We start from the raw sequence: 22,064 nt of genomic DNA on the forward strand, positions 1-22,064 counted from the left end.
TGTCCTGTAACGGATACACATGATGGGTTGATTTTCTTAGTTCAATTTGAACTATGTCTTAGGTGCTAAGAATTTATGTTACTGACTAATTATGGCATTCAAAGAGAAGATTGTACATCTTTGTATAGCAAATCACTAAATGCACTCACTGTACTATCGTGATGCTTAAATTTCCTAATACCTACAGTTTTAGACTAATTTCTGATGGTTTTCGAAGTTTTTCCATTTTCAAAATATCCAGTTGAACTACTTTCACATCACATTCTTCTATTTTCATTTAATTAAAATTTAATTTGTGGTTGTCCCTCTTGTCAGCCAGGTAAAAGCTAGTCCCCAGGTTCAATAATTTCCCTGCAGAAATTATATGAGAATTGAATTTGTCCAAATTTCTCACTTAATAATTATAAAATCTGTTGAAATTTATCAAATTATGGAGCAATTAATTTTTTGTGGGGCAAATACCATTTACAATGTTTACCGGCGTATAAGACAATCTTTTTTGTTCAAAAACTGGATGGGTCTTGCACACTGGAAGCAAGTTAAAGTAGGTACCTAAAATCTAAATTTCTTTGAAATTTCTGTGTTTCAGCTTGAAGAAATTATATCTTAGCTTCCTTGCAAATTTTTAGCATTCTGGTTGTATAGTATTCAATGGATGCACATGCACCATCTTTACCAGTTATTGTTGTGTTTATTGTGGAGATCCACTTGTGTCGTATCTATATTGTAATTTTATTTGCAGACTATGAGTGAAAAATGGCATTGCTATACTATTGCATATCCTGGAGAGCATGGGAACCGGACTGTAGAATGCATTTTGGGCCACCTTCAACTGATAAAATGATAAGAACTCAATGGAATCAGAAAGATGTTTTGAAAGAAGCACCTCACAGTAAATATAATCTGAGAAGTGAATCTGTTCAATGGTCAAAATTTGAAGAAAAACTCAGTACTTGGATTTTATAGAGTACAGACATGAGGGAATTTTACTTTCTATGAAAATGACCATACAACACTCGAAAGCAATATCCAATAACAAATGGATTGCTGACTTTCTAGGGTCATGAAAAAGTCTCATTACACAGTCATTGTATCCTGCTGTGCTTACAGGACAAAATTGTTGTCACTTTTGATTTTTTTAAAGAAGGATGCTTCCTAAGGAACAATTTCTGAAAGGAGCATTTGTCCATCTACACAGTAAAGACTCGACAGACGGAGGAGGAATGAGGTTGTGGATAGATAAAAATTTGATCTAGGCTACTTGGAGGCCTGCTGAAGAAGCATGCCCTGTTAGTGTGGGATCAATTTCGTTCTCACAGAACAGCTGATGTTAAAAATAGACTCAGGTACTTGGAGACTCCGTTGTAACTAATAGGACTGATTAGTTTACTTCAGCCATTAAACATGCATACAACACACCATTTAAGGGACTTATGGAGGGGGAGTGGAACAAATGGATGCATTCAGATTTTGAAGCTACACCATCAGAAAGCATTTCTCCAGTTTGTGAGTGGGTCAAAGCTTTATGGGACTCTGTAAAAACAAACTGCGATTAAGTCCCTTAAGATGTGTGAAATCAGTAAAACGTTGGGTAACTTATTGTTTGAGTATTTAGCTTCTGACATGGTGGCTTTAAGTATTTCTTCCTTCAGTCCTGAGAATGGATTTGAGGATTTCCTACTTATAATGCCTAGATTTTTGATGTACATGCACTTATATTTTACAGTAGATGTATTAAGTAAGAAATTTTATCGAAAAAAAAAAAAAAAAAAAAAAAAACCAAGTCTACAGAGTGACGTCATCCTCAGTCACCACAGAAGCCATCCAAATTCAGACAAACTGCATCAACTCAAAAACTGGTGGTTTCTTCTATATACTAGGACATCGAAGGGGTCCTACTCTTCAACTTAATGTCCTGCAACACAACAGTCAATAGTGACGCACACTGTGCTACACATTAACATCTTTATTGGGTTATCCAAAAGCACCAAAAAGGCAAAAATTGATGTGGAGTTTTTCTATTGCATGACAGTACACAGCACACCAGCATACTTCCCAGTAGCCACAAGCCTTGCTGCTTGAGAAATTCCGGTGTGGTGTCTTTGAGCACCCCCTCTACAGTCTGTTTTACATCTGTTGGACATCTTCAGTTTCACAAAACTGAAGAAACACTATGCTGGTAAATTCTTCATAAATCATGAAGACCTGATGGACAATGTCATGACGTGATTAAATAGGCAGGTGGCCACAGATTATATAGAGGATATACACAAACTGGTGCCAGGGTATGACAAATGCCTTAATGTCAAAGGTGACTATGTGGAAAAGTAGGCAAAGTAAGTCTGAAAACATGTAGTTCAGTTTCCATATTATTATTAAAGAATATCTTGGTATAGCAAAACATCCTTTACATTCAGGATGGCCCTTGTGTGCTTGTTCTGATTTAGTGGGGTACAGCTGTAATTAACAAGGTATTGGTATTTTCTTTCTTTTGAATCACTGTTTTACATCTGAAGTAATTGTATAGATTTGTTTTTAGTAACTGTAGTAAACATTTCCTTCAGTACTGATCATAACTTGCATGTCTTGCAGGATTATTCACCATTACACGACAGAGTACACACTTACCAGATGATGATGCTGGTGGTGCACTTTTTAATCTTTGGTGCAAACTGTCTAGGAGTTCCATGCTTACTGGCTGACCAGATCAGTGAAAAAAAAAGTGTAGTGTTATTACTCATCACAATGCAAGTTTAATGCTGTCCATAGCATTTCAGTAAACTGAATTTGATAGGTAGATAAAAATCCGTTACTTTCCACTTAATTATGCTACTTACTGGAGATGCGACAACAATGTTTCCATGGCAACAAAACACAGTTTTAATAGTGCCACATCTCATTTTAGCATCAAGCTCTACATTCTGAGTGCATTGGTCTACATTTATTGAAGTTGTTTTGTTATTACATAAAGTAAACAGTGATCATCATGCCATGAAAAATGTAACTTGCATTGCTGAGTTTTATGCTGCAAGTAATTAATTATGTGTATGTATGATGCCTTAATTCATGATTGGAATACAAACAATGTAATGACTCACCTCAGATCCATTTCCTTAATTGGGCACCAAGGCCTCAACAAATTCCAAGAAAAATAGTGTCATTATCGCAAACAGTTATAATTTCAGTATGAACTATATGCATGTACTACTGACCGTGCACACGTATGTACAAAATACACATCACTAGATTAAGGATGTTCTAATCCACATGCTGTTGATCAAAGTGCAAAACTGAAATTGAGGGGTAGAACAAAATAAAATAACTATTTATTCTGACTGAATTCTCTTTTCTATACTCATGCTCGTAAATTAAGGATAATTGCAGAATGTGGTGCCACACAGCGTGGCACTACACAAAACTAGCACTAATAGCATAGGCACATACAACACAGATCTGTAAGTCCAGGGTATTGGTGATAAGTTGAGAAAACCATCCCAAAACACGTGCTACAAAACACCAATGTTTCCTGCGCGTGTATCCCGACATCAATATGGGGTATGATCATGATGCACGTGTACACAGGCCACACTACGAGTTGACATACTCTGGATCAGGTGGTTGAGCAGCTGCTGGGGTATACCCGTCCATCCTTTCACCAGTGCCTTTCAGGGCTCCTGAAGTGTCTTAGGGGTTTGAAGACATACAGCAATATACCGACCGAGAGCATCCCAGACGTGCTCAATGGGGTTTAGGTCTGGAGAACAGGCAGGCCACTCCATTCACCTGGGTACTCCTCCATGCTGGCAGCTCAGTGGGGCCGTGTGTTATCATCCATCGGGAGGAAGGTGGCACCCACTGCACCCCTGAAAAGTGGACATACTGGTGCAAAATGACGTCCTGATACACCCGACCTGTTACAGTTCCTCTGTCAAAGACATGCAGGGGTGTACATGCACCAATCATAATCCCATCCCCCCCACCACACACACACACACACACACACACACACACACACACACACACACACACACACTACGACCTCCATACAGGTTCCTTTCAAGGACATTAATGGGTTGGTATCTGGTTCACACCAGATGAAAATCTGGCGAGAATCCCTGTTCAGACTATACCCGGACTCATCCTTGAACACAACCTGGGACCACTGTTCCAATGACCATGTACTGTATTCTTGACACCATGCTTTGCGGGCTCTCCTGTGGTCAGTGGAATGCACCTTGCAGGTCTCCGGGTGAATAAACCATGTCTGTTCAGTCGTCTGTAGACTGTGTATCTAGAGACAACTGTTCCAGTCCTAAGCAAGGCTACCTGCAGTACTCCATGGTCGTCTGCGGGCACTGATGGTGAGATATCGTTGTGGTGTTGTACACTGTGGACGTCCCGTACTATAGTACCTGTACACTTTTCCTTTCTACTGGAATCATTTCCATAATCTTGAGATCACACTTTGAGGCACACGGAGGGCCCGTGCTATGACCTGCTGTGTTTGACCAGCCTCCAGTCTTCCTAGTTTTCTACCCCTCATAACGTCATCAATGTGTTCTTTGATCCATTTTCAACACAGTCACCATTAGCACGTTTGAAAATGTCTGCACACTTACTCGGTGCACCGTACTCTGACATGCACCTACACACCTCTGCATATGTGGATTGCTGCCAGAACCACCTTGCAATTACTGCAGGTGAAATGCACCACATGGTCATACCCGGAGGCGATTTAAACCCGCAAACTGCCCACCAGAGCATTGTTTCTCCATGTATCAGCATTATCTTTAATTTATGAGCATGAGTGCATCTGCATCTACATTCTGCAGACCACCATGAGGTGTGTGGCAAAGGGTACATCCCATTGTACCAGTTATCAGGGTTTATTCCCATTCCATTCACGTACGGAGTGCAGCAAGAATGATTGATTGAATGCCTCTATGCACACAGTAATTATTCTGATCTTATTCTCACGATCTCTATGTGAACAATACATAGAAGATAGTACGTTCTTAGAGTCCCCATTTAAAGCCAGTTCTTGAAACTTTGTTAACAGATTTCTCGGAATAGTTAATGTGTCCTCAAGAGTCTGCCATTTTAGTTCCTTCAACATCTGACTCTCTCCCATGAATTAAAAAAAACCTGGGACCATTCGTGCTGCCCTTCTCTGTATATGTTCATGTTCAATATACCCTGTTAGTTCCATCCAGTACAGGTCCCACACACACTTGAGCAATATTCTAGAACCAGTTGCATGAGAAATTTGTAAGCAATATCCTTTGTAGATTCATTGCACTTCCCTAGTATTCTACCAATCAACCGAAGTTTACCATCTGCTTTACACATGACTGAACCTATGTGATCATTCCATTTCAGACTCCTACAAAGTGCTACACCCAGGTACTTGTATGAGTTAGCTGATTCCAACAGTGACTCATTGATATTATACTCATAGGGTAGTACATTTCTTCGTTTTACGAAGGGCAAAATTTTACATTTATGAACAGTTACAGCAAGTTGCCAATCTCTGCTCCAAGTTGAAATCTTATCAAGATTGGATTGAATATTTATGCAATTTCTCTCAGATAGTACTTCATGAAAGATAACTGCATCATTTGCAAAAAGCCTGATTTTACTGTTAATATTGTCTGCAAGGTAATACAACATTTACAGTAAGGGTCCCAACACATTTCCTTGGGGCACACCCGAAGTTGCTTCTACATCTGCTGATGATTCTCCATCCAAGATATCATGCTGTGTCCTCCCTACCAAAAAGTCCTCAGTCTAGCCACAAATTTCACTTGATATGCCATATGAGCCTACTATAGACAATAAGTGTAGGCATGGTACTGAGTCAAATGCTTTTTGGAAATCAAGAAATACTGCATCTACCTCATTGCCTTGATCCAAAGCTTTCAGTATGTCATGTGAGAAAATTGCAAGTTGGGTTTCACATGATCATTGTTTTTGAAATCCATGCTGGTTAATGTTGACATCATTGTGTTTGAGATATCTCATATTGAGCTCAGAATATGTTCTAAGAATCTACAACAAATTTATGTCAAGGATATTGGACAGTGGTTTTATGAACCACTTTCACTATCCTTCTTGTAGACTGTTCTGACCTACGCCTTTTTTCCAAGAACTGGGCATGGGTTTTTGTTCAAGGGATCTATGATAAATTTTAGTTAGAAGAAGGGCTAACTCTGCTGCAAATTCAGTACAGAATCTGACAGGAATTCCATCAGGTCCTGGAGCTTTGTTCAACTTTAACAATTTCAGCTGTTTCTCAACACCACTGACACAATACATATTTAAATTAACCTTTTCAGTGGTACAATGATTAAAATGGGGCAATTCTCCTCAGTTTTCCTTTGTAAAGGAACATTTGAAAACAAGTTTTTTGCTTTGCTACCCTTAATTCAGTTCCTGTCTCATCTGCTAGGGACTAGGCTCTAACTTCAGTGCCACTACCAGCCTTTACATGTGACCAGAATTACTTTGGATTTTGTGAAATGTCATTTGACATTATTCTGCTACAGTAGTCACTGAAGGCATCACACATTGCTCTGTTGACAGCCAAGCACCATTCATTCAGCATCTCTCTATCTATAGCCGTACGCTTTGTTTTACACCTATTGTGCAGTAATCTTTGTTTCCTTATAAGTTTCTTTGCAGTGACTGTATGGCACAGAGGTTCCCTCCCATTACGGACCGTTATGTGGGGTACTTAGCTATCCAGTGCATAGTCTTAACTTGAGCCAGAGTTCCTCTACATGCTCTTGACCTGTGTTGAAAGTTTCAATTTCCTCACTGAGGTAAGACATTACTGCTTTTCTGTCTAGTGTATGAACATATACATCTTTCTGCTTTTTGTTTAGTTGTCCTCTGTACTTTGGTAATCACTGTTGCCATAATTGCATCATGGTCACTAATACCAGTTTCATTGTAGACATCGTCAAAGTGGTCAGGTCTATTTGTTGTCCTTAGATCCAACAAAATTCCAACATGAGGAGGGGTTCCTGCCTATCTGCTATATGTAGTTTTCTGAGAAGGCATTTAGTGAAGTTTCACTGGATGTCTTGTCACCCATCACTAACAAAACTAAAATTGTCCCAATTAATTGTTGGATGATTAAAGTCTCCACCAGTGATTACAGTATGACTTAGGAACTTTCATACAAGTGAACTGAGGTTTTCTCTAATGTTTTCAGTTGTGTAATTCTTCAGGCTTTCCTGGCGACCTAATGACAGCATGGGTTGTCAGGTGTTCTGCCAGATATCAGCATTGTTCTTGCACAATATTTCAGTAATGTAGCTTGTAACCTTCATCAAGTGCGAACTGAGACTGCTCCTCGAGTGGACCTGGTCCAGTATTCATGTCTGTGGCCTTCCCCCTCCACCGGCAGTTGCAGGTGTTCCCTCTGCAGTCCGCACCTGCTCGCTGCGACCTGCTGGAGCGCTGCCGTTCCATTTTCCGTCCACTGTGGTTCTGGGCATTCTCTCTGTGGTCCACACCCACTCCTAGGTGTTCCATCTTCAGCCTGGTACGTTTGGAGTTCTGTCCAGGTTGCGAGGTATTCTCCCTGCAGTCCTCTCCCACTCACTGCAATCTTCTGGAGTGTCGCTGTTTCGATTTTGGTGTTCCGTCTGTGGTCTGCGCCCATCAGACCCGCTCCCGGACGTTCCATCTTCAGTCCGGAGAGTCTGGCACTCTGTCTGGGGATCTTTTTTTATATCCGTGTCTTCAGTTCTTCTATTCATGGAGTGCTGCAGCTGTCCCTGTTGCTCCTTTAACAATTCCAGAGCAGGATCCCAGGCTCTGATGCCAAAGACACACCCAATTAAGACAGATGACAAAATCAGCCATTGCTGAACACTGTCTAGAACTAGATCATGCCATGAATTATGATAAAACCAAGATTCTAGCACAGACACCCAGATTTTGGGACAGTGTTATAAGGGAATCAATAGAGATAAAAGTAACCGACAATCTCATGAACCGCGACATGGGGTACCAGCTAAACAGAGCCTGGGATCCTGCTCTGGAATTCTTAAAGGAGCAACGGGGACAGCTGCAGTACTCCACGAATAGAAGAACTGAAGGCGTGGATATAAAAAACGATCCCAAGACAGAGGGCCAGGCTCTCCAGACCGAAGATGGAACATCCGGTAGTGGGTCTGACAGGCGTAGACCACAGCAGGAATACCCTGAACTGCAGCGGACTGAAAACAGAACAGTGACGCTCCAGAAGATCACAGTGAGCAGGAGAGGACCGCAGGGAGAACGCCTGGCAACCCAGATAGAACCCCAAATGCACCAGGCCGAAGATGGAATGCCCAGAACTGCAGCAAAACTGAACGGCAGCACTCCAGCAGGTTGCAGCGAGCGGGTGTGGACCGCAGAGGGATGCCTGCAACTGCCAGTGGAGGGGGAAGGCCACAGACATAAATACTGGACCAACAAGATTCACTTGAGGAGCAGTCTGAGGTCGCACCTGATGAAGGTTACGAGGCACGTTACTGAAATACCATGCAAGAATGATGCTGATATCCAGCAGAACACCCGACAACCCAAGATGATGATTTCAGTTGTGTTGGGTGGCAAGTCTGGTGGGCAGCAGAAGGATCCAATCATCATTTTATGCCCACACCTGATACTGAGTCTTGCCAAAACGGTCTCACATGCAGCTTCAATTTCTATAAATGAATTTGAGTTTGTCTACTGTGACAATTACGTGACCCCATTTTCCTTTTGCCTATCCTTTCAACATACATTTAAATTTTCCCCAAAAATCTTAGTTATCAATTTCAGATTTCATCTAGCTTTCTGTACCTACTTATTATGTGAGCTTCACTGCTTTTCATATGTGCTGCAAATGCTTTGGCAGTTTACCATTAGGATTTTGATAAGCTCAGCTGTGGAATGCATTTCTTTCAATCTTCTGGATTTCCTACAGCTGTCGTTACCTGGATTGGATGGAGAGTCACCTAGTCTAAGAATCCCTTGTGTGCACCCCACAGAGTCAGCTACACGAGTATCAGCCTCTGATGTGTAGTGCACACCTGACCCATTTAGGGGGACCCTACAGTTCACAAGCCTATGGCGCAAGTCCACGAAGTCACTGCCTACCTTGTCACAGAACCTTTGAAGCCTCTGGTTTGGTCCTTCCACATGACTCAGAACCAAAGGGCCACAATCAGTTCTGGGGGCAATGCTGTGAATTGTGAGCTTCGTTGAAACTACATGCGCAAGGCTGGTCTTCTCAACCTTCTCTGCCAGTTGCTGGAATGACCCAAGAATGACTTCGGAGCCCAGACAACAGGTATCAATTGTTCCGACGTGTGCCACGGTCTCCAGTTGGTTGCAGCCTGTTGCCTCAATGGCTGCCGGAATAGCCTCGTCAACATTTTGAATGAGACCCCCCAGGCATACGCAATGAGTCCATCTGATGTCCTTCCCTATCCCTTGCTACTATTTTCCTAAATCCCTTGCTACTATTTTCCTAACGGGTATCATCATTCGCTGTATATCTGAACTGCTGAGCCCTATCCTTTTGCCTTTACCTTCTATTGACACCAGACAAAACGGGTTTCCCCAAAACAGATGAAATGTGTCCCAATGGCTCAGAGAGAGAGAGAGAGAGAGAGAGAGAGAGAGAGAGAGAGAGAGCACCTCAAACTTGTTGGTTAGAGGAATTGGTACAACACCGTGTCCTCCCTGCTCCCCGTCTACCCTGTACAGGACACCTAGATCGACGAGTGACATGCCACTCACAGTCAAGTGGACGGGTAATGACAGATCCTGTACTTTCTGCAGAAGAGGCAGGATCCACAGGAGAGGATAATACTTGAGGTTCCAGCATGACTCTTGGAAGCTCTTTCAACACACACATTTGCAGCAGCTGCCAATCGTCTGACAGTAGTCTTGGCGATTTCCAGCTGCTTACAAATATCAACCAATTCACCCTGTGTTTGAGAACAACATTCATAGTGGGGCTGCATTTTGGCTGGTACAATGTATTACAAGGCAGTGAACAAAGAACTTTAAATTAAGCCTGCTGATTATCTTTTAATCTGTTGAGCTAAGACATTCTTAATTCCCAATAAGAACTAAAGCAAATACACAAAGTGAAATTTCTATCAAGGGAACACAAGAACCTGTGGTAGAAATTACTAGTTTTCTAAAATATTTTGAGGTTAGTTACAGTTGATTGCAAATTCGAAAACAGAGTTAATTTATGATAAATGTAGATAATATATTAAGGCAACTCCTCTTAATGGAAAACTAGACGTAACAAAATACCTTAGTTAGAAAATCTGCTACAGTAGCTAAATCACAAATGCTGATTGACTATGAAGTGCTTGTGAATTATGCAAAGGAAAATGGTAGCTTCTGAAAATTCTCAAAAACAAACATTTATTTGCACTGATGTCCAATGAAATTTGGGGGTGATATATTCTTGGCAGGACTGCAAACAACAAACACTGTCCTGCTAAAAAAATAAATTACGTGTCCAAAACACTCGTTCCAGTAACTTATGAAAATATAGTTTCTTTTTTAAGCATCCAAAAACTCTCAAAAATATCCTGTTTCTGAAGTAACTGTACAACGAAATTGACAAGGTTAGGCCTCCTTTTCTCAAAAATTTAATAGGAGCTCCAACAACTTTAAGCCTACAATTGACGATAACAGTACCAGTTTATTGCAGCAATCTTAAATGCTTGAAATTTCACAATATATTGCAATACAAACAGATATTGATACAATCAATGAAACATGATGCAGAAGCGATGTGATCAGTAATGTAAGTGAATCTAGAACTTTGAATTGGAACACGCTTCTTGTACATTGTCTCTCAAAGGGAAATTCCAAAATTGGCTTTTATATATGAGTAAACGTACGTATTGCACACATTTTTCACTTGGCTGATTCTGTGCACACTTTGTGAAAACAGTAGCTTTCTTGGACTCATTGTACAGCTGAGGTCTTGAGCAACTCAGAGGCATATAAATAATTAATAAACATTTACACCTAGGTTATGTTCCTGCTGACAGCTCAACACCTCAACTGTAAACTTTGGCGTACTTTTACTCCTTCTGTTGTTTAAATTTAGAAATATGCTGACTTCTTGTGCACCACCTTGAAAAGAATGTGAACATTGTTGTTTACTTAATTATTTATGGCTTATTTACAAAATATCAGAATGGATATGGAAAATCATGTGATCATTCAATTAAAAAACTCAATCTTTTTATTGAAGGGAACACAGTTTTAATAACAATGTGCAGGACAGGAAATGAGCATATTCATTACAGTAGAAGAAAACCGTACACACCTGTATGTACAAATATGAGGCATATACTGTTGTGAACTACGAATGTCTGTGTTCCTTCCACACACACTCCTATCAAGGGTATGACTTATGAAAGTGAAGGTGAAGGATGAGAATCACATCTAAAAGGCAGATCATATTCATGTGGAAATTGTTTTAAAATAATGTGACAACCATTTCAACAATTTAAATGACAACAGAGTGCAAATAATTATACAACAATTCAGGTATAAAAATAACATTTGTTAATTAAAATATAGCGATCCTATTTTTATCATCCTTCACATTTAAAATACTCATCTCTTCATTATTGTCTATGCTGACAATTTTGATTTTTTAGTCATCACTTACTTTCTCCTTGCTGTGCTGCCTATGTTTTTCTGGACTCCTGTACGAAGACAGTATATACAATTTTGAAGTGTGGAGAATCTCATATGTAACGTAAATCCCAATGTAATAACACTATTTATACAAAAATACTGTGGGTTTCTAAAAAATTATTCAACATTTCTGGTTGTATCCAAGTTTACTGTACTTTTGAATGGCACAAACAAATGTTCTATGAAAAATTATACAAACAGGATTCAGATCAAGCTGTGACAAACTATATGCAGTATTAAATTATATGGTAAAGCAAAGTGCCTGAATCTCTCTGTTGCACAATATCTTGTGTAGGAGGGTGTTTGTAAGTACTACATTTTCACAGCTTTTCCTTTTATCTAAACAATGTGTAACTAGCTTATATGTGAAGGCCATTGTAGGAGATTTACAGGATTTTTCTTAAAATAAAAAAGCTGTGCACTTGATTGTGTACTCTTCAACAATTATCTCCTATTCCCAACAGTTTGTTTGATACAACTACTATATTATGCTTTCACACATTGTATCTACAGCATATTATCAAATTAGATCATTCATTAGGTCTTAAATAAATATTAGTATCACATTACTCTAGACATATATTTTTAGGAATGATCACCAGAACTATTTCACCACTAACAACTATAGAAAGAACCAGTCTGACACAGACCTAACTTCTACAGATTTTTCAACGAGATGAAAAGATACATTCATTTCTTACAGTCATCACTTTTCCATGCCTTATTTACAAATCATTTCATGAACATTAATGAAACTCAGATCTCAGATCTTCCTTTCTCTGAGATTCAGAGCAATGTATCACTGATACTATAACTGCAGTCACTGTGTGGAAAATTTAATTTTGTGAATGACCCTGAAATTTTTAACCTCATTCTCACACTCCAGAGATTCAAAATTTTCATGAAACTCCTTAAGTGAGGACCAAGAATGACACACACTGTCAGAACAACAGACATGTTATGCCTGTCTTAGGTTTCAGTAACATGACAGAACAAAATATTAAACCATATAAGACAACTCAGCAAATTATGCAATCTTTTTTATGTCTCAGATGCTTTGTAACACTTCCATAATTCACTCAACAAAATGTTGAGGGATGCAGTTTTACACATTTATGTGCGACAGACAAAAAAATTACAGAAATAAATAAAGAAATGAGAGAAAATGAAAATGATTACAGTTTTAAATTATTGTACAGAATTATTTACATGGGGTTGCACAGCACCTTCATTTAGTTGTCAGCCTTCATTTTGTTATTTATGTAAAGAAACAGCAATATACATTTGATGGCTGGGATGATATAGAATAGCTGGGCTCCAGTTACAAAGTCCTTAACAACACAATATTACCCTGGGTTTAACAGGTCAAGTGCAGGTACAGACGTCTTTATTCATCTAGGATATTTACAACTTTTACACATCTTTAACATTTCAGTATACAGGAGAAAGGTTTAATGTAAGGTGTCTAATGGCATTATTGCGACTTGTGCGTGATGATTTAATAATCTGTATGACCATCGTCTTGCAGTCATGACAGACTGTCATCTGGAGGCCCTTCAGCTTATCTTTCTTGGTTTCAGGTCGCCCAAGTGTTTTTGATCGGCTCAACATACTCCTGTAACATAAATTGTTACATTTGGAAAATGAAATTTTAACAAGAACTATTCCTGAATGTGAAAATAATTCAAAAGAGCTAAACGTAACAGCACAACAAACATCTATTTATATGGTGCAAATCCTCAGGCCATTGGAACACTCAAAAGTTAAATGACTTGTGTTGCTGCTAGATATATATTTTGAGCAACATAATCTCATAAGTCTCACAGATGAATAATTTTTTTGAATGATATCAATCTGCAGGACTTGTTCATATAATTTAATACACAACAGCCTGTGACACAGGGAATAAGCCAAATCCAGACTGAAATTATGGCATAATAGGGCAGGATATTTTAATAAATGAAAGGAATCAAATATCTCTCAGAGAAAGTTAGTAGGAGGATGATTTGGAAATCATTAACCTGCACCCCTCTCATGACTAGGGTATTGGCATAACTATTGTATTTTTAGGGTAGTAGTTTCCAGCATGTTTAGAAACTGGGTGCTCAAGTTGTTTTTCTACGTAGACAGTTGGTTATTTAAATTTTCCACATAGACACTTCATAGTAATTGCAATTGCAGCTTCTTTCACACTATACATTCCTATCTTTTGTTCTACATGGTGCAGAAATGAGAGCGATTGGATTGGATTGGATTGATCTCCTCTCCAGACATGACAAGACGCAGTCAAAGCCTTGGTGAAGGTTTTGTTTTAGTATTTCAAAGCCTGAGTGATAAGATAAATATTGGTCAGTGACTGGTCCAAAGTAGTGATGGAGTGGTTGATGTCATAGGAAAGATAGTGTGGGAAATCTGTCTCTGGATTAGATGTGCAGCATATTGTTTGTAAAGCTATTTCTACATAACTTTTTGATGTTAAACTAGTGACAGCTGTCTAAATGTAATAGTGGTTGGTGTGATTGCTATTAATTGCAGTTTTCATGAAGTGATTTGAAGAGTTGAGAAGGACCAATTGAAGCAAATTTGGTAGTAAATTTTAGATTTCTGCAGAAAAGAGTAGAGGCTGTCATTGCAAAACCACAAATGGCTGAAGTTGTTTGGTGGATACGAAATCTTCCTTTGAAGGAAAAATAGAGTTTTGGGTTAGAATGTGGCTGGCGAAGAGGATTAGAAAGGAGGTGTTGGGCTTGATACCAGTGAGATGATGGGATAACCTTCTTGTCTAAAAATATAAATAAGAATTTACAATAATGGAAATCTAGGAAGGAAAAAAAAATTTAAAAAAGGCAACTGGTCACCTGCAGTCGACTGTGAAATGTGTCACAGACAATTCTGAACGCCCAGACTTCACTAGCTTTCGAGCTTATACTCACTAACATAAACATCATGATACACCCACCTGGAGAAACAGAGACACTGAATATCCAAAATTTGTCAGTTTGACATGAACAGGGTGAGCATAAATGTGTGTGTCAACTGGGAGGGTGTATAATGTATGGAGCAAGGATTGGACAGGGAGGGAGCACAGTGGTGGAGACATGTGATGTTCAGTGCTAATAACTAAATGAGGATGGAAAATGGTCTAGAGAGGGTGTTTAGAAGCAGTGTGTTTTATTGCATGTGTGGGGTGGACATTGGGGTGAATGAAGTTTCTGGGAATACATGCGGCAGGGTAGATCAGGAAGGCAGTGCCTCTCAACACATTCATTAACCAACTTACCAAACACCTGACCCATTCAGAAACTCAATACTCTACTCTCAACATCATTATCTGTAGCCCCAAGCACAAGTTTAGTCATGGAGGATTAGTGAAGGACCAGGTTTCCTTCATTCATTCCCTTTAAAAGAAGCATTGAAGTACCCATCATATTCTTACCAATATCGAACTGAAGAACATCAACTCAAACAATTGCAACCTCCACGGAACAACAGTTCTTCACCCCTTCCATCCTGACACTAATCTTCTAGGGAACCCTCACTTCCAATCTGGCATCACCTTCCTTTCCTCAATCTGTTCTCACAGAGTCAAAAATCACTGTTACGGAATGAACTGCTATTCATGACCATAAAGTCACACTTGATCTTATCTTTCTTCCTATACAAGGTGTCTCAAATCTTTTGAGTCAAATTGAATCAGGTGATGGTGAGTCGACAACTGATTATACTGAGAAATGGAACCAATGGTTGGAAATGAGTATTAATTGCATTATGGACGTACACAGCACACACCATATAACAACAACATAGCTCTCAGTAAATGCTCAAAGTGATGACTGCCAGTCTCAATGCATGCTCTCAGTAAATGCTCAAAGTGATGACTGCCAGTCTCAATGCATGCATGCATGGCAAAGGTACATGAAGTTCTGCTCCACTGTATACCAAATTCTTGATGTAAGTCCAGAAGAAAATGTCCAGAGGCGAGAGATCTGGTGATCACGCTGGCCATGAGACAGGTGCTTTCAACCCAACAATGACTGTACATGTTGCTCAGGTCCTTGCAGGCATTAACATCGAAGTGGGCTGGTGTACTGTCATGTTGAAACCATATCCTTCCACAGACATCAACGTGTATATTCTCCAAGAACTGTGGCAGCACACCTCACAAGAACACCAAGTAAAATGGAACAGTCAAATGGGGAGGCAGCAAATGAGGTCCTATTAGGTTATCTTCCAATACGTAGACAGAGAATCATTGCTGGTAGCCACCAATGTGAGTGGCATGGGCATTGGCATTGTCCTCATTTCAGACATGGCTGTTGTGGCTGTTTAATTCACGATCATGGGTGAATGAGGCCTCACCTGTGAACAATACAAACTGTAAGCACTGAGGTGGGTAATCCACTGAAGGAAGTGAACGAGAGTCTCAAAGTCCATTGACCCCAATGCCTGCACATGCTCTGTGTTAGGGATGTAATACATGTTCCACCAGTACTCTCCACATTGTATCATTCAAAGTGTGCATTCTATGGGTAAGCTGGTGGGTGCTTACTCCTGGACTGTCAGTCACATGATCCAATACCATCTTCTCAAAGGTTGTTCCGACATGTCTTTGTTGGTAACTTTGGCTGAATCTCTGTGGTGTAAATGATCTTGTCTCTCATAAGTTGGTGTCCATGAAGATAAACTTCTTCCACTTAGGATGATGGCTGTTGGGAAAACATCCTCCGTACATCTGTGATGCTTTACAGGCACTGCATCCTGCTGCACCACACATTAAATGCATGTCTGCCAAACCTAATCACAAGTAATGTTCCATCTTATCAAATGGTTCAAATGGCTCTGAGCACTATGGGACTTAACATCTATGGTCATCAGTCCCCTAGAACTTAGAACTACTTAAACCTAACTAACCTAAGGACAGCACACAACACCCAGCCATCACGAGGCAGAGAAAATCCCTGACCCCGCCGGGAATCGAACCCGGGAACCCGTGCGTGGGAAGCGAGAACGCTACCGCACGACCACGAGATGCGGGCTTCCATCTTATCATCTCATGCATTATACACAGTAACACACCTCACGATGGACACATTGCCAGCTGTGTGATGCAATAGACAACTGGTAGTAGGGATGAGAGGTGTGTGTGTGTGTGCGTGTGTGTGTGCGTGTGTGTGTGTGTGTGTGGGGGGGGGTTAATATGCCGGTGCAATGGATGCCGTTGTCACATGACACATATGCTATGAGCTAAGTTATGTACAGTATGTCTGTCTGGTGGTTAGGGGTCTATGCTGTTTATCACTCACTGTCAGTTTCAGTGTACAACAGACACCTGGGATCTTTGTGAGTGTGTGGCAGAACTGTATACGCCACATATACATCGAGACTCGTGGTCAACGCTTTGAACAATTACTATGAACTACATTGTTCTTATGCGATGAAAGCGTTGTGTGACCATAACATAATATGTCGTTTTGACTGTTGATTCTCCCACCCTAATATCAGTTTCTGACCCACTATCACTTGTTTCAGTTTTAGCACAAAAAGTTGGGGACACTTTTAGACAAGGTTTCCACCATTTTCATCATAAAGTGTGTGTGTGTGTGTGTGTGTGTGTGTGTGTGTGTGTGTGTGAGAGAGAGAGAGAGAGAGAGAGAGAGAGAGAGAGAGAGAGAGAGAGAGACTCCATCAACATACTGACACCAGTGCCTACATACCTGACATATACAGTCCCATTCCTGGAGTTCAATGCAACCTCCACCAGCTACTCAAACATTAGATCTGTAACATTGGTCACTCAGACCTCTGGCCTCCCTCACACTAGTATAACCTCCCACACCCACCTCTTACTCATTCCCAAAGTACTTCAAGCCAAAATGTGCTAATTTCCTTTTTTGTGGCTGGTCATAATGACCATACAGAAAGATCCTCTGTCTTTGATGACCCTCATCTCCAACAGGTCTTAAAGACACTCACTTCCTATATCTATAACACTAATCATTTCATCCACCATCTTTTTACGGTTCCTGCCCAATCATCACTATACCTCTTGCATTTGTCTGTGGATGCTCCCCTCTGCACATTAACGTTCTCCATGTCCGTGGCCTTGCTACCATGGGCACTTATTCTCATGATCTTTAAACAATATAAACAATCCAGAATGAGATTTTCACTCTGCAGCAGAGTGTGTGCTGATATGAAAATTCCTGGCAGATTAAAACTGTGTGCCTGATCAAGACTCTAACTCGGGGCCTTTGCCTTTCGCGGGCAAGTGCTCTACCAACTGAGCTACCCAAGCATGACTCACATCCCGTCCTCAGAGCTTCAGTTCTGCCAGTACCTCGTTTCCTACCTTCCAAACTTTACAGAAGCTCTCCTGCACACAATGGTGGAACAACCATTATTGTACAGCCTACTTCTAAAACCAGTTCTCTAAATTTTGTACACCAGGATTTCGTGTAAACATTGCTGCCTTCCATGTAATCACTCTCTTTTTAAGTTCCCTTGAAGTTTGTTACATTGTTGTATGGAATATATTTATCAGTTACAATTTGACCAGTGTGTGTCTCAATTCTGTCAATATCTGTTACAAGCCTAATTGTTAAGGTCTCCTAACACTGAAAAAGTACTCTAAAATAGGTTACACTAGCATCTTCTATGTGGTTTCCTTCACAGATGCACCACATCAGAATTCTAACCTACTACTGATTGCACACATGCTGTCATCCTATTTTGTATTGTTTCACGGTATTTATCCAATATATGCTTTTTGTTGAAATCTGATTTTTGTGTGTGCACTAAATAATTATAATTAACTGAGCATGAAACACTTTCCTTTTTATGACATCTTTTATATACATTCAAGCAATGCAAGCATTTGAAAATCAACTACTGTACATAAAGTTCACATACTTATTGATCTAAGTGCTACAGACCAGAGAACATACTTTCTATGTCATTAACATTCTCCTGCTTGTGTACTTAAATAATTTGTTACAGTTCCAAAATCCATGCTACACATGGAGACAAATGTATTCTATTATTTTACTACTTAATTTCCTCCCATCATACTGTTTGCAATGATACTGTCAAATAATTTATATCTATGAACATTTAAGAATAAAAAGCAGCATTTCTTAGTGAAACATATAAATACATCATGTAATTCTCTCTAAACTGGAAAAGATGTTGAACTATGGATGCCAAACAGGTGATGACCAAGATAAGCAAAATTATAAGCTGCTACTTCAGTTTCAGAGTTGCACTGGAATTGTATGAAGTCACATAGCAACATACTGCATTGGAGAGATTTGTACAGGTACAGTGTGGGATATATTTAGCAGGCAGGTGACACCTAGGAAATGAATAAGATTTAATTATACCTCCTTTCACTGGCTGTAGATGCAGGACTCATGGCAGGTAACGACTGTGGTCCTTCTATGCTGCCCGTCATGCTAGAGCTCATAGCAGAAGGTGGTGCAGACATTGATTCGCCTCTTGTAAGATGTGGACTGGATGGTGCACTCCCAACACTATTTCGTGCTGCTGTGTCAGGAACCATAAGTCGTGACATCAACGACCTTGGAAATGACTCCTTTGTCTCCTCTTCTGGAGATGACAGACCCGGACTCAAAGCAAAGACAGGTACTCTGGAGAAATGTTCAGTTGGTATCCTCATCTGGAAATGATGTTGAAACATATTTTATTAATGTAATTATTACAAGCAGCAAAAATACATGGAAACATAGTCATGATATGCAGACATATCGGGTAGTCTCATGATGTTCTTGTGCCTCTGAAGGTTTCTTGTAGGTCCATTCTGATCTTTAACCAACACTTTGTATGCTTCCTGAACATTCAGTGTGATATAGGCAGAATTTATTAGCACTTGTTATATGGTCGATAATCATTATGGACAACTACCAGAAAAAATTTACATACCATTATGTGTATGTGACGGGAATTCAACCAGGCAGTTGTTCATCATGATAACACATGAACAACTTGGGACACAATACTGACAGCTCCAAAATTACTTTACATTGTATTCATCGGTCATCCCAAGAGGAGTCTCTGGGACATGGAAAAAAAGAGTCAAAAAAGGACTTTTGAATAAATGTGTAATCCATAAACTGACTTGACTTTTATGAAATAGTTGTATTGGACAGCTAGTATTAATTATGAAACAACCTAAAACATTACTTTTAAGGAGTTTATACAAAGGTAATCTACAATGGAGTAAAAGATTATTAGAAAATGATAGGGCTTGTTACAAAAGGCAACTCCACAAAAAGTTGGAGTACAATAGCTTCAAAAACTACTCAAATTAATGACACTGGCCACATATCACTGTATGGCTATGCAAATAAATATAAGATCAGACAACAGCGTTGAACTTTAAGGAAGTAAACAATCTGTCAGGAAGTCACATTTCAGTATTATATTTACCATGTTTACCAACAATATCTGGAGAAAGAGCTTTCCCAGGAGCTGTTTTATGTTATTAACAAAACAGAGCATTGTCACAAGAACTGTTAAAATCTAAGTTAACAATTGTCAATACAAATAACACACTTTCAGAAAAAAAATATTTATTGGGAGTTCCATACAATGAAGTTAGTACTGTGGATGCGAATGGCCCATAATTTCTTTTATAAGCATTGGCAAGCAAAGATGAACGCGCCTGTGTGTGTGTGTGTGTGTGTGTGTGTGTGTGTGTGTGTGTGTGTGTGTGTGTGTGTGTGTAATCCAGAGAATAATTGTTCAGATAGGTGGACTGATGGGGTTAAAGGGATCAAACTATAAGGTCATCAGTCCACTAGCCCTTTGTGTGTCAAGCTGGGAATAGTCCCTAGACAGGAAGAACACAAGCCAAATCCCAATGGCTTCAATTGTGTCCAAGAATCAAGACAGCCAACAGACATAAGTAAGTACAAGTTAGAGAGTGTTAAAACAATGAAGGGGGGGGGGGGGGGAGAGTAGCCCAACCCAGAAAGCAGCTGAAGGCCCCTGGGACAAGTTATGCAACTGGACACACATTCTCTGCATCTGGACAGCACTTCCACATCCTCCATTACCACAAGAAAGCTAGCAACATGTGTTAAAATCTCAGGAAAGACAACAATGACAATAAGCCTGTTAACCAGTTACAGGTACAAAACTGTACGAACATCTAAAAATGTGGTAAGGGCAGAAGGCAGGGCGGACCACTGAGCAAGTGCAGCCATGGGCCCCTTGGGTTGGAGCAAGTGCCGTATGCCACAGAGAGGAGTGAAAACCATTTCCACACGTAAAACATAAAATCAGATCAGCTGCTTTGGAATCGTCCGCTGGCATGAGAGGTAGTGTGGCAGCAAGTTGAAATGGGCACCACACTGATGATTGGGTGGATCCTCACTTAAGACGATGTGGCTGTGGGTCAGCCAAGTGTGGCCAACGTGAAGCCAACCTAGGATAGTAGATTCCCTATGAGAAGCACGAAGGGAAGACTGCCACACGGTCACTATCTCCTTTATGATTTGCAGTTTATTCAGAGAAATCAGACCACACCAATCTGCATTCCAAGCCTCCAACAACTGTCGGCACAGAGTTGACTGGAGGTCCAGTTCCCATATCCCCATCTCCAACTTGGCCAACAGGTCAGAATTTTCATTCCAAGGGATCTCCACGTGACCAGGGGTCTATAGAAAGATGACCAAGCATCCAGCATGGTGGGTTTCATACAGGAAATCCTAGATAGTCATAACAAATGTGTGCCAAAGGTAGTGCTGGTTGACAGCTGGATTACAACTCAACTCAATGAATCACTGCTGATTAACAATGACTTGCCAGTGTAATACCAAAGGTGACCAAAGGTCTGAACAATGGTCACCAATTCTGATATACACTGCATCCATTCAGTAGGGGGTGTAGTTCACTGCATCTTCCAAGTGTGTAGGCAAATCTGGTTCATCTATCAACTGTAGAACTGTCAGTGAATATCACGCCTGCACCTGGAAATACATGAAGGATGTCCAGGAACACGTGGCAAAAAAACCATAGCGATCGAGTTTTTCAGTTCAAAAGACAAGTAGAGATAGATCTGAGGACAGGGCACATGTGATTCCTGACAGGCGACAGTGGGGGGAAAAGATGGAGTTCAGATCAAACATTCTGTATGCAAACTAAGGTCATGACTACAAACCTTGGCCTCTGTTGTAGGAAATATGTCTCCCAGCAGGAAAAACACAGTAGTTCAGATGCTCAGGCGAACAGCGAATGTTTATTGCATAAATGAGCAGCCATTGCTGGTACCTGCTCTGTAATGCAGACACGCCAGCCTCCTGTTCACAGGGATTGTCCAAAAGGCG

General features: G+C 40.2%; 1 protein-coding gene across 1 annotated transcript in view; it reads right to left on the reverse strand.

Annotated features, from left to right (window-relative positions):
- Window positions 1-11,239: 11,239 nt before the first annotated feature.
- LOC124795829 (protein spire-like) overlaps window positions 11,240-22,064 on the reverse strand; it is an 80,607-nt gene continuing 69,782 nt past the window's right edge. The window contains exons 8-9 of the mRNA XM_047259911.1: window positions 19,098-19,393; window positions 11,240-13,333 (exon numbers count right to left, since the gene is read on the reverse strand). Of these exons, the coding sequence (XP_047115867.1) occupies window positions 13,150-13,333; window positions 19,098-19,393 (480 nt within the window). The 3' untranslated portion in view covers window positions 11,240-13,149. The remainder of the gene's footprint in view (window positions 13,334-19,097; window positions 19,394-22,064) is intronic.

This window comes from Schistocerca piceifrons, chromosome 4 (assembly GCF_021461385.2).
Source record: "Schistocerca piceifrons isolate TAMUIC-IGC-003096 chromosome 4, iqSchPice1.1, whole genome shotgun sequence".
In the NCBI taxonomy this organism is placed as follows: Eukaryota; Metazoa; Arthropoda; class Insecta; order Orthoptera; family Acrididae; genus Schistocerca; species Schistocerca piceifrons.